The 13605-nt window shown below is 35.0% G+C and overlaps 3 protein-coding genes across 6 annotated transcripts in view; 1 reads left to right on the top strand and 2 right to left on the bottom strand.

Moving 5' to 3' along the window:
• Nucleotides 1–474: 474 nt before the first annotated feature.
• Nucleotides 475–1601, top strand: mRpL4 (mitochondrial ribosomal protein L4). The gene is made up of 2 exons (XM_073971547.1): nucleotides 475–1245; nucleotides 1325–1601. The coding sequence occupies exons 1-2, from the start codon at nucleotides 560–562 to the stop codon at nucleotides 1542–1544; spliced, it is 906 nt and encodes a 301-aa protein (XP_073827648.1). The 5' UTR covers nucleotides 475–559; the 3' UTR covers nucleotides 1545–1601.
• Nucleotides 1602–3188: 1587 nt separating this feature from the next.
• mEFG1 (mitochondrial translation elongation factor G 1) lies at nucleotides 3189–5951 on the bottom strand. Its single transcript, XM_073971530.1, has 3 exons — nucleotides 5697–5951; nucleotides 3566–5586; nucleotides 3189–3502 (listed from the first exon to the last, which is right to left on the bottom strand). Exons 1-3 carry the CDS (start codon nucleotides 5766–5768, stop codon nucleotides 3358–3360), a joined length of 2238 nt encoding a protein of 745 aa, XP_073827631.1. The 5' UTR covers nucleotides 5769–5951; the 3' UTR covers nucleotides 3189–3357.
• Nucleotides 5952–9081: 3130 nt separating this feature from the next.
• Nucleotides 9082–13605, bottom strand: part of Ndae1 (Na[+]-driven anion exchanger 1) — a 192292-nt gene continuing 187768 nt past the window's right edge. For all 4 annotated transcript variants that reach the window (XM_073971539.1, XM_073971537.1, XM_073971545.1 and 1 more), the window contains one exon: nucleotides 9082–9200. In XM_073971539.1, coding sequence (XP_073827640.1) covers nucleotides 9098–9200 — 103 coding nt within the window. In that variant the 3' untranslated portion in view covers nucleotides 9082–9097. The remainder of the gene's footprint in view (nucleotides 9201–13605) is intronic.

Below are 13605 nucleotides of genomic sequence, written 5' to 3'. Positions count from 1 at the left end.
CTTGAAAGTTGTATGGATGACGTCAATTTTGACAAACATAGAGAATGTCGAATGGGTGAAAGAAATTACAGCTCATATGACATTGATAGATGGTGTAAACAGCCCTTTAGGGAATACATAACGATGGAAAATTTCATGTCATATGACATTTACATATAGTGTAAACTACCCCTTATATAAATATGCCTTGGTCGTACGTCACAATTGAAGAGTTTTAATAAAAAAACAATTGGTATGTTCCAGTACTGCAAGAATCTATTTTTTTTTTTTTGATATCATAAAGGAAAAATTGTTATCGTAATAAAAAATAGTAGCTTCTTGCAGATTCTGGAACAGCATCATGATTAATAGGTATCGTTTCATCGTCGGGGTTAATTGTGATATATGTAAACGTACTATAATTGACAATTTAAATCAATTGGATTTACTACATCCAGTACAGTGTAAACGTAATACTACTATTAAAAATGTACGGGACGACGTACGTTAGAATTAAAGAATTAATTCATGTAATTCACGCGCGGATCGTTTGTAGAAAAATTCCAAAACATTGCGGAAAATGTTAGGTTTATTGAATAAAGCAAAACTTGTAATTGTTCCTGCCGTTCGGAGCATATCCAGCACTAGTGTCCTACGAACATCCGCTGAAGAAGCTCCCCAAGTCGTTGAGAAAACAACACCTCCACCATCCCCAGTCGCCGATGGACCGGCACTATTGATACCACAAACTTTTAAAGATTTTGCACCATTAAATCTCAAAGATTGTCGCCAAGCATGGATAGAAAATATTGATGCAGTGGAGGAACGTAAAGTGGGTTTAATTGAATTGCATCCTGATGTGTTTGCAACACAACCCAGAGTAGACGTAATACAGGAGAATATTGAGTGGCAGAGGAAATACCGTTATGTAAGTTTTGCCAATACCAAAAATCGTGCTGAAGTACGTGGTGGTGGCCGTAAACCATGGCCCCAGAAGGGTGGTGGCCGTGCTCGTCATGGTTCGATAAGATCTCCATTGATGAAAGGTGGTGGTGTCGCACATGGTCCCAGATCTCCAACTACACACTTTTATATGTTACCTTTTCTCAAGAGAGTTATGGGATTGACATCGACACTTAGTGTTAAATTGGCCCAGGATGATTTGCACATTATAAGCAATGTGGATATACCCAGCAGGGAGCCTGATTTCATTAAAGATTTGATACAAGAAAGAAATTGGGGTCCATCCGTTTTGATTGTTGACAAGTAAGTTAATGCAATTGGAATTCATGATGTTGGATATAGTGTCTAAATTTATGTTTTTTTTTTTTTTTTTTTTTTTCAGAAATGATGAGTTCCCCGAAAACATTTGTTATGCCACCGATTCCTTGGGCTATGTCAATTTAATGCCAGCATTTAGTTTAAATTGTTATTCCATGTTAAAACATGACACTTTGGTTTTAACTGTTGACGCTGTTAAACACATTGAAGATCGTCTGCTGTACCAACTACATCGTACAGACGCCATGGCCAAGGGCCAAAAATTCAAATTGGATCAAGTTTAAGTTTGTTATTAGTGCGAATAAGAGAATTACATATTAATAAAACAAAATTTGCAAGAATTGGTTATCGTTGAAGAATTCACGAAATGGAATTACAAATTGAGAAAACTATCAAGTTGCTGAGTTTTTGGATGCACGTAAGTTCAGCTTCGATTACTTTCATGGTAGTTAGATTTGAATTTCTTTGGAAGATTGATTGAAGTATGTAGATTGGAAACTTGATAGAAATATCGTCTATTACGCATTACAAACGCTGTTTTAAAGTACGCATTTTGGCTTAAATTTACTTTAGCGGCACCTAAGGTAGGAAGGCCAAATTTTCGCCACAGGTAGCCCTTTCTATTCTGATTTCAGCGATATATAATTTTTGTCCCGGAAATGTATACTTCCCGCGATAAAGGCCTCGAAATTCCGGAAAACCATAAGATGGGCTAAAGTTAATTCACAATTAAAAAGAAATGTTGTTAAAATTCCCGAGATTTGCACCTGTCTATAGGAGAAAGTCTTAAATCCCCGGCCGAAGGCCGGCTAATTAGAGACAAATTTACAATTTAAAATATTTTTTGTTCCCATTCCCGAGATTTGCACCTGTCCATAGGAGAAAGTCTTAAATCCCCGCAGAAGGCCGGCTACATAGAGAACAATTGAAAAAAGGCCTCTTTCTCGGGAAGTGTGGGACTTTCTTCATACATATTGTACACTTCCTATAATAACAAAATTTTCATACAGTTCGAGTTTAATATATATTTAACTTAAGCCCAAGTTAGGGTCTTTTCGGAAATTTCGAAGCCTTTATCTCGGGGAGTGTACATTTCCCGGGACAGAAGTTATATACCGTTGGAATCAGGACCGAAAGGACTACCTGTGGTCAAAATGTGGTCTTCCTACCTTAGGTGCCGCTAAAGGAAATTTGTTCCAAGCCATGCAACCCAGCATTTGACGATAAAATGTTAGTGCTTGACCCTCACTTAGAATACAATACTTCCTGCATTGAATGCAATACGTTGCGTTAACGTGGTCATTCCCACTGTCGGTTTGTACTGATAAATTGATATTGCGATTTCGATTTTGTAAATATTTTTCTAAAGGAAAAGTAGTTTTTGAATTTCCCTAATGAGAAAACGAGTTGGCGATTTTCGACGGATGTTTAGGTGGATCCAAATAGCCGTCGATTTTTAATGATTTTGAGAAGGAAAATCTCAAATGTTTATTAAGCGGTAAATAAAAGTGTTTTAAAAATGTCAATAAGTATATATATTTCATTTAAAGGTGTGTAGGAGGGCATAAATAATACAACTAAAAATTTTTTCAAAGGATACCTCAAGAGGATAATGCTGAATTTTTGAAATATTTTTAGAAGGCATAACCCATTTTTAAAGATTTTTAGAAGGAGACACAAAGGGTCATAAACGAGTACTTTTCCATATTTTATTAGGAGAATCGAAAGAGGATATACGGAGCATAGCCGGAATTTGTTCATTTTAGAGGATGGTGGACTTTTCCTTGTCACTAAGGCTCGAAACTGTTATCTCTGATGAATTATATAACGTTGTTGCATGTTGGTACCATAGATTTGTTTTTGTTCTCCAATATCTCATTACCATGTAACCCATTCCAAACCACTTTTTAGCTTTTTAGACATCATAGTTTTCTTTTGTGGTTTGTTTTTCTTCTTCTATTGTTTGTATCACAGCTGTACAAAAAATGTATGTATTTTAAACAAATTAAATTAACAAAAAATTATATAAACATATTTCTAGGTATGGGAGGTTATTCGACTTATAACATAAAGAAATTAGAAATACAAAGAAGAGCTTTAGTTCTTCTTTTTCTTTTTGTCGGGTTGACTCAATCCCTGTGATTCTTGATATTGACGAACAATTTGTTCTTGGACATCTGGCAAACATGGTGAATAACGGGAATATTCCATTGTGAATTCACCTTTACCTTGGGTGCTTGATCTGCAAAAATCAAGAAATTTATTATTCAATTGCCCACACAATATGCCCATTCCATTCACTTACCTCAATTCACCAGCATAACCAAACATATCATTGAGTGGCACCTCAGCATAAACAGTAAACCATCCCTCATTACCATCAGTACCGGTGATAATACCATGACGTTTATTTAATTGACCCATAACGGCACCTTGGAATTCTTCTGGGGCTGTAACTTCCACCAACATAATGGGTTCCAAAATTTGCCATGCACCCATTTGGAATACCTCTTTAATGGCACCGTGGGCAGCCAACATAAACGCCAATTCACTTGAATCCACAATATGATGACCACCATCTTGTAAACGGAAACGAATACCAGACAATTTGTGTCCCGACAACATACCCTTTTGTGCCATTTCACGGAAACCCTTTTCTACACCGGGAATAAATTGTTTGGGTACATTTGTACCAATGGTTTCATCAACAAATTCCAATAAGGTGTTTTGATGGGGTGGCAGGGGCTCCATTACACCAATAATACGGGCATATTGACCAGAACCACCAGATTGTTTCTTATGTAAATAATCGAATGAGCAGGGAGCTACCAAGGTTTCTCGGAAAGCTACCTTTGGTTTACCCAAAGTAACAGGGCAATTATATTCACGTTCCATACGTTGGGCATAGATTTCCAAATGCAATTCTCCCATACCGGATACCAAAGTTTCCTTAACATCATTGTCATAGTAGAAATGGAAAGTTGGATCTTCCTTGGTAAATCTTTGTACAGCTTTGGCAAAGTTGTCACGATCCTTGGGATTATTTGGGGTGATGGCCATTGAAACAACAGGGTCGGGCACATAAATAGATTCCATACTTAAACCGTCACGTGGATTGGTTGTGAAGGTGTCGCCAGAAGCACAATCAACACCAAACAAGGCGAAAATATCACCAGCATAAACCTCATTCACATCCTCCATGTTGTTGGAATGCAAACGTACTAAACGTGCCAGACGTACTTTTTTGTGAGTTCTGGAATTGAAAATGGTATCACCTTTGCGCAGGACACCTTGATAACAGCGGAGATATGTCAATTGACCGAAGCGGCCAGCTTCCAATTTGAAGGCCAAGCCAACGAAGGGATCTTTGCCATCACGAGCAGGATTCAATACAATAGTTTGAGGCTCTTTTCCGTCTTCTTCGATAAGGGCGATATTTTCCACCTCTCCGGGATGTGGCAAATAATCAAGTACAGCATCCAACAAGGGTTGGACACCTTTATTCTTTAAAGCAGTACCAACCAAAACTGGGGTGAATGTACGTTTGATGCATGCTCTTCTCAAGGCAGCCTTAATATCAGCTTCAGTTAGGGTCTTTTCTTCCAAAAACATTTCTCCCAAGGTATCGTCAACATTGGACAAGTGTTCAATAAGTTCCTGGCGCCTTTCATCCGACTCAGTACGCATATCTTTGGGAATTTCATCGTATCTTATGTCTGTTCCCAAGGGACCTTCAAAGTAGATGGCCTTTTCGCCCACCAAATCAACAATACCCTTGCAGTCACTTTCCAAACCAATGGGCAACTGAATAAAAGCTGCATTGTGATTCATTTTGGAACGCATTTGTGATAGAACTCTATAGGGATTAGAACCCATGCGATCCAGTTTGTTAATGAAACCCAAACATGGTACATTATAACGTTTCATTTGACGATTAACTGTAAGTGTTTGACTTTGAACTCCACCCACAGCACAAAGGACCAAAATTGCACCATCCAAAACACGCAATGCTCTTTCAACCTCTACGGTAAAATCAACGTGACCGGGGGTATCAATGATGTTAATATTCGTATCTTTCCACAAGGTATATGTTGCAGCCGACTGAATTGTTATACCACGTTGTCTTTCCAACTCCATAGAATCCATAGTTGCACCCACATTATCTTTACCGCGTACCTCGTGCATGGCTGCAATGCGACCGGTATAGAATAGAATGCGTTCGGTCAAAGTGGTCTTACCACTGTCAATGTGAGCTGATATACCGATATTGCGGATTTTTTCAATTGGCTTGTGTTCGGCAAATTTCAAATGTGTACAATAACCATTCTAAAAAGTGGGAAAAGCAGAAAATCGTATCATTTACAAGGCAATATTACATAACCTACATTTCCTTGTGAAATCTCTCGACCACAAAGTTGTCAATGAAAATTACTTACATTGTTGGCGATTTTAAGATTATTTAATCGATTAACTAGATTGCTAGTCACCAAACGTTTTATTAATGTCATTTTCGTTTGGTTTTATTTATTTTTCTTCTGTCCAATTGAAAAAATCACACAAATCTTACACAGAACTATGGTCCTCAACTGCACCACCAACAAACCAACAACGTAAAGAAAGACAGCTGAAACAGCTGTTCACGGCAGTTGATATTGTAGGGTTGCCAATGTGTGATTATGTCAGGTGAGATTGGTTACTTTTGCGTAAGTAACCGTATGTTGCGACTTTTCATTCACGCATGAAGCAGGGGTGCCAAGTTGGTGGTTTTCCCGCTACTTGTGGTGATTTTTTACATACAAAAACCACTGTTTAAGCAGAAATGTCAACTGTTTTAAGGTAAAAATCGCTACAGTCCTATGGTGCGTATGTGGCTGTAGCGATTTTTACCTCGGAACAGTTGGCATCTCTGGCATGAAGTGGTGATTGGGGGAATTTTGTTCATTTCATGGTGGTAAAAGAAATACGAAGAAATGGCAAGGGACGTTTCTCATTAATATTTCAGATGGGGTTGCGATGTTTTTTGCCTTTTAATAAAATAAATAACGTAAAATTAAGATGAGAAATATAAAAAAATAAAAACATCACAAAAATTTCATACAATTAATTACTTTTTCAGCATTTTAACTAATAGTACGTTTATATATAACCGGATTTAACAAACCCACTAGGTTTCAAATGTCAATTCCTTTGTGTATACGTCAAATAAATCTTCATTAAGAAGTTTAACCCTGCAAAAACCTATAATGTAAACATGGTCTAAGATATTTACAGTACAAAGCCCATAGATTTGCTTGTAATTTTTATACCCTCCACCATAGGATGGTGGAATATTAAGTTTGTCACTACGTTTGTAACTACTCGAAATAATCATTGTAGACCCCACAAACTATATATATTCTTGATCAGCGTGAAATTCTATATCGATATAGCCATGTCCGTCCGCCTGTCCGTCTGTGGAAATCACTCTAGCGTCCGAACGGATTGACGTAGGTGGATGAAATTTTGGGAAAATCTATTATTTGTACGTAGGACTTTTGGTATTGAAAGCGGCCTATGTAGGTCCACGCTTTCGTATAGCCCCCATACAAAATGACGCGTGACGCGTCGTCGTTTTAAGGAATTTTTAAGATATTTGTCCCATTTAACCACCGAATTGGTTGTAATTTGGTATTTTGTGCCTCCAGAGACCAAAAAACATTCCTACCAAAGTTGGTTTATATAGGTCCACGTTTTGGTATAGCCCCCATATAACGCTCCATATAATGTACGCGTCATTTTAATATATTTTGAATGTATTAGTCCCATTTGACAACAGAATCGGTTGTAACTTTGTATTTTGTGTTTCCAAAGGCTAAGAAACATGTATACCATAAAACGTTTATATAGGTCCATATTTTGATATAGCCCCATAGGACGATATCTCCCGATTTTCGGTATTTTGAAGGTTTTGGCCTCATTATCACACCGAGATGGCTGAAATTTGGTATTTAGTGTTCGTTGGGGGTATGAAACTTTCCCCAAGAAATTTGTAGGTATAGGTCCACGCCATCATATAGCCCCCATAGAACGGTACTTTCCGATTTTCGGTATTTTGAAGGTTGTGGCCACATTAATCCACCGAAATGACTGAAAATTGTGGTGGAGGGTATAAAAAGTTCGGCCCGACCGACCTTAACACTTTTCTTACTTGTTGAAGCTCCGTTTACGTCAAAGCCCTCAACGAAACTAATTTCCATTGAGGTGCGTTGAAAATCAGGCTTTAAATGATTCCTTGCTATTTCCTGTATAAATTCTTAAGTAAAACACATTTTAATAATATTTTTTTTTTAAATTATACGTGTATATTTATTAACAATAATAATTATTTGTTTTACACTAACATGAAGAGGTATATAGGTATGTAATAATGGTGTTATTTTTGGATTTGGATCTTGACTTTTTAAAATTTCTTGTCAATTAATGTTCACGTACATACAATTATTATTATTTTTATATAATACGAGAAGTTTTATGATCATGGATGTTGTGAATTTGTTAAATACATGAATAAACATTTACAAATAATAAATCTAGATGAAATTTATTTATAAATATTATTTTATAAATATACAATTATTATTAATAATTAAAATATATTACTCGAATATTTGTTAGGGGATATGGATGTTTTGGATGGTGATATGTATTGTTTTGAATTACACACATGCATACATACAAGTGAGATGTCCTTTTGACATGGCTGAAGGATTAGAGGTCATATTATTTAGGATATTGTAAGAAGGACATTTTAAGAATATAATTTGTGGGACTCTATATCGTGTAATGGGTTTTTTGGGTACATATTATCCATGTTCACCCATAAAACGCTAAAAACCACAGTTTGGGCTTCGGTTTTATAATCAATCATTGGACAAAATCCTATAGTTCAAAATTGAAGGATAATTTTAACGAAACTAATTTAAAAAATCTTTATAGTGTCCGTGAATCTAACACTTGAATGCGTGAAATCTTACGAAATTTGAACTTTTTCTAGTAAATTGCCAAATACTCTGAGAAGGGCGCCATCTTGAACGTGGCATTAGTGAAAATACCGCAGAAGGCCGAGTTGCTGGAAGGACACACGTTCTGTTCTGTTTTGGTTGCGGAAAGTGGTATGTCATTGGATATATTGTTTAGCTAGCCAATAAAAGGGTCCTGGGAGAGTTATTCGAAGTGATCCACGAATCGACAAGGGGAGTCATTGACGGCTGTGAACTATAAAATAACATGTTCACTTATGAGAACGATAAAAAACTATTGATTTAGGCGTTCGAATTGTAATATACCATTACAAAAACACACTATTATGAACAAACAAATGTTGATGATCCTTGCATACGTTTTAAATGCATTTTACACTTGGACTTATAACAGGTGTTTTGGGAGTTTACGTCATTTATTTGACACATACTTTATGGAATTGACAACTTAATTGATGCATGTTTTATCAAGCATGTTAAATGTAAAATGCGTTTTAAAAACAATGATCAGAACCTGTTCCGGAACCAAGCTGTAATATGACTGCAACGAAACAAATCAAAACTTTGGCAGAGTGTTTGTAATTAATCGGAACCTAAAACGTCTCGACTCCAAATTCAAACCCGGTTGTATGCGTGTAAATTAAACAAAGGAGTTGGATGATTGTGTATCGTTGTTGGCACGGTGGTCCTGGTCGTTTGGCTTTTTTTCTTGGATTTTCTTGGATTTTTTATGATTTTTTATTTTTCGTTTATATAAAAATTGTGATACTATTCTTGTAATTTTATCCTTATTCCTTCATTCTTTGTTGTCGCCTTAATCACACCATCGTTTCAAACGGATGTTTCTGTTGACGATACGTAGAGGCGTCGATTATTTGTATATCCGTCCCATTTTCGTATTGACGTATCAGATGTTTTGTGCTGCAAAATAATATTAAAATATGTCAGTTAGTTATGTTTGTAATGTTGTTGTTGTTAAATGACATTTGTTTAAATACTTAACATGAAATAGAAGTACATGGATATCAATCATGCATCTCTAATGGATTCCATTTACTTTTTTACTTACAATAAATGTGATTCTAATGGCATTCCTGTCTTAATAGGAGGATGTAAAGAAGAAAGGTGATACAGTAATAATTTTTGTTGTTTATTCTCCTATAGAAAGAACATTCAGAAAAATAGGGAGTTGTGCAAAACAAAATGTTCATGTAGGTATATAATTTTGACTTTTGGCAGTTGAGTGTTAGTGGACTTTTCTTAAAATAATTGTTTTTTTACTGTAATTATATTACTCTTGTGCCAGAAATTAAAAATAGCACATGCATTTTTTTAAGTTTTTAGGAGAGGGCGGGGTAAAAGAGCTCCCTTTCTCCCTTCTTATCTTAAAATGTTCATAGACTGGCACAAGACTTCCCAAATAAACCTTTTTTGTATTTTTTTTTACAGTTTTTGTGCTGTCAAACTTATGGCCTAGATCAGAGTTTGGCACCTCTTTACTCGCGAGCAAGCAAAGAGAGCTTCTCTCTCCACTCACTCCACTCATTAATTGCACCATGCACTGACAACAGTGTTTCCTCATATTGTTGTTGTTGTGTGCCGAATGCTGCCCTAGATAGACAGCGTTTATTTGCATTAACTGCCTTAATTCAAATTAATTCGTACATTATCCAAATTCTTAATGCACAAAATCAAACTGAATTTTAAGGGCATTTAGGTATTTCAATATGGCAATACCGTCCCATATTCATATGTCTGTGTTTAGACACACAAATTTCTCGGGAAAGTAAATTGAGTTTTTTGGGAGAGAGCGGAGAGGAAAGAGCTCCTCAATACTCTTTCCTACCCCCTATTGCCTAAAAGCTGAATTTACTTTCCCGAGAAATTTGTGTGTCTAAACACGGACTATGAGGGAGAGATATTCATGCTCTGAGACAGGGGTGCCAAGTCGGTGGTTTTCCCGCTACTTGTGGTGATTTTTGACGTACAAAAACCACTGTTTAAGCAATAATGTCAACTGTTTTAAGGTAAAAAATCACTACAGACCTATTGTGCGTATGTGGCTGTAGCGATTTTTACATCGGAACAATTGGCATCTGCTCTGAGACACAAGGAAAACAAAAATACAGTGCAAACAACAACAAAACAGAAACTGTCGCCTGTTAGGCTAAAATTAAATGCACATATTCACCCTTATTACGGTTGGCGTAGTCGTAGACGTTCAAGTGACGTAGACGTTGTCGTAGGCGTAGACGTTGGCCTAGTCGTAAGATACATTTTTATATGATGAAAAATTATATACAACGACATTTTTTGTCTTTTATAGCATTTTATATCCTTAAAAAATCGAAAGAAATACATTTGTAATTCCCAGAACGCATTTCTTGGTTTAAATACAACATTTATTTTTTTGATACGACAAATCGGTATTACGTATGGCGTAACACGACAAATTGGTATTACGTATGGCGTTGAAATACGAGGAAAGAGTCGTGACCGATTTTGTAAACGACAGCATATAAAAATAAAAACAAATTAATTTCAAAAGAATTTTTTGGCAATGATTATTAAAATATATTGGAAAATAACTATAATAAATACAAATATTACTACTTTGATTCATTTGCATAAGATAAATTTCGTGTCTTTATCAGATGACAAACTTTCTATTGAAAATCTGTTAGAGTCCTCATATAACGATTGATGCAATGTAAATTTCTTAGTTCTTGCTCAAAAGATGATTTCAAACAAATAGTTTTACAATTAAAAAATATATATTTTTTAAATTTTGTATGAGAAAAAAATTGTCGTTGTCGTAAATGTTACGTGGTACCAAAAAATATCCCTACGACAACGACTACGCCAACCACCACAAAAACGTCTACGCCAAACACTTATTTTGATTGTAAAAACTATAGGGTTAGTTTTTCTTCTGAATTAAAAGTTTAAGAATGATCTACTAATAATTCTAATTATGTTTGTTACAAAAAGAATTCTTTAAAAATTGAAATTTTTGCTTTTTTGTTCAAAAACGTACATAATACCAATTAAACGTTACGACACGTCAGCTAGCAATTTTGGATACGACAACGCCAACCGTAATAAGGGTGATAAATGCAAATTAACGCTGCCGTCTGTCCAGGGCAGGGATGCCAACTGTTCCGAGGTAAAAATCGCTACGGCCACATACGTACCGTAGGTCTGTAGCGATTTTTACCTTAAAACAGCTGACATTCCTGCGTAAACAGTAGCTTCGTTCCAGTACTTTTTTAATGATAAAAGTGACAAAAGAGCAAACTGTCGAAAATGAGCCCAACATACACATTTTTCCAAAATGTACGGGAACGGAAAAATGACAGAAACGTCAACAAATCTAGAACAAATGTCAAAGTCGACATGTCTGCCAATCAGAAGCCGGCAAACATGTTGCACATTTTTGCTCGCCCAAATTTGTCGTGTAAAAAGTTTCTAAAGAGAAAGCTATTCAGCGCCATTTTTGTTCAAAGAGAAGTGAAGATTTTGCAACTTTTTTGGTGTACGGGAACGCATTTTGGGGAAAATGTGCAAAATGTGTTAAATGTGTAAAAACTTTTTAGTTCTGGAACGAAGCTAGTGTTTTTGTACGTCAAAAATCACCACAAGTAGCGGGAAAACCACTAACTTGGCACCACTGGTGTAGGGTATTAGAAAACATCAAGAAAAATCATGCGCTTAAAAGTATGCTTCTAGATTAGAGATATCTCTTAGACGTTTGTGCCTTAAGTCTTTTGTTAAAATAAAAAGAACAAAGATAAATTAACAATTAGTCATTGTGGCTAAAGTTCCTTCCTTTTTCTTTGCCGATATTTGATGTAAAGTTTGCCAAAGGAGTAGACAACCCGTAATTATGTCAGTTATAAAGTACACTGATGGATTATCTCTTTGGATGACGTGATGAATGCAGCATGCAGCATGCAGCATCTTATGTCTTGCAGTAATTATTGTTTTACACAAGTCGATAGGATTAAAAAGACATCAAAATAAAAATACAAATACAATCAAATCACACAACATCTAAGAGGAAATATATTTAAAATAAAACCAAAATATAATTTTACATCAAACCTAAATCAACCATTTTATATTTAATAAATAAAACCATGAAAGTTTTATTGAAAATGTAATTTATTATTATTAGTTTTCGGGGTTAAAATGCTTTTTAAAATTATAAATTGTTTTTCTATCTCTCTCTATTGACATTTATTGTTTTAATTATGTTACTACAATGGGTGTATAGAAATGTGATTAACATTGTTTTTCTTTAGATTCGATTACAATATGACTAAAATGAATCTTATTCAATGTGATATCATTTGTTCAAAATGTCCTTGATGCGTAAGATTTAAAACAAAATAAATGCCAAAATGTAGTTATTATTACATCATTTATTGTATATTTATGTAATTGCTATTGTAAATGCTGTTTAGCCCAATTATGAATATCTACTTCCCGTGAGTTTTCTCACTTTTTACTTTAAGTTGAAACGGCAGAAAGACAAAACTCACGGGGAGTTTACATTCATAATCACCCTGGTTATGTATTTGTCAGTGAATATAAATTTTGTTAAATGTTGTACGATTTCTTGTGAAAATTGTTTTGTTTTGCACCAACTTTTTTTTTTGGTAATTTTTATGATTTTTAAGATTTTTGTGTGTTGACCAATGTATTGAATTTTTGGATGTTTGTTGTTGGGTTTTTTTGTCAGTTAATAATTTTATGAAAATATGATTTTTGTTCAAAGAAAATAGTTTTTTGAAGGGCAATAAAATCTGTAAACGGAAATTATTGAGTAATATTTTCCAAAGGTTGCTGCATTTATTTCAATTCTCAGAGCTGAAGTTGTGGATTTGTCAAATGACGCTAAAAAATGATTCGACAAGTTTGTTTTTATTTATTATGTATTATTTCTTATTTATTACTTATCATTTATTATTTTTCATTTATTATATATTTTTTGTTATTTAGAAATGACAATGTTTCGTACACTTTTTGAACATTTTGCCTTCAAAAGGTCATAATTGGCCTATGAGGGCTCCCCTTTCATAACCTACCCAAATTATCTCGTAACTAGTCTTTGGCTTGCACAGTGTTATATAAAAAAATTAAAAAATCGAACCAACAGAAAATATGTTTTAATAATATGTATGATATTAATGGCCTGTTTCTCTTAAGGCCTCGACACATAAGAAGCATGGCATTCTTGCTGAAGTCATATCTCATAAAAGTCTAAAGACCATGTTCGACCTAAAAAAAAAAAGATTTCAGAATCACATTTGAATTAGGTCGA

Source organism: Musca autumnalis, unplaced genomic scaffold (assembly GCF_047663935.1).
Source record: "Musca autumnalis isolate F117 unplaced genomic scaffold, ASM4766393v1 scaffold_2, whole genome shotgun sequence".
Lineage (NCBI taxonomy): Eukaryota > Metazoa > Arthropoda > Insecta > Diptera > Muscidae > Musca > Musca autumnalis.
Note: the sequence above shows the minus strand (reverse complement) of the source record. Positions and strands in the feature narration are given on the sequence as shown.

Coding starts and splice junctions, on each gene's coding strand:
- mRpL4 (XM_073971547.1), top strand. CDS start 560: ATGTTAGGTTTATTGAATAAAGCAAAACTTGTAATTGTTCCTGCCGTT. Junction 1,246..1,324: donor TCCGTTTTGATTGTTGACAA/GTAAGTTAATGC, acceptor TTTTTTTTTCAG/AAATGATGAGTTCCCCGAAA.
- mEFG1 (XM_073971530.1), bottom strand. CDS start 5,768: ATGACATTAATAAAACGTTTGGTGACTAGCAATCTAGTTAATCGATTA. Junction 5,587..5,696: donor ATCTTAAAATCGCCAACAAT/GTAAGTAATTTT, acceptor CCCACTTTTTAG/AATGGTTATTGTACACATTT. Junction 3,503..3,565: donor GGTTATGCTGGTGAATTGAG/GTAAGTGAATGG, acceptor TGATTTTTGCAG/ATCAAGCACCCAAGGTAAAG.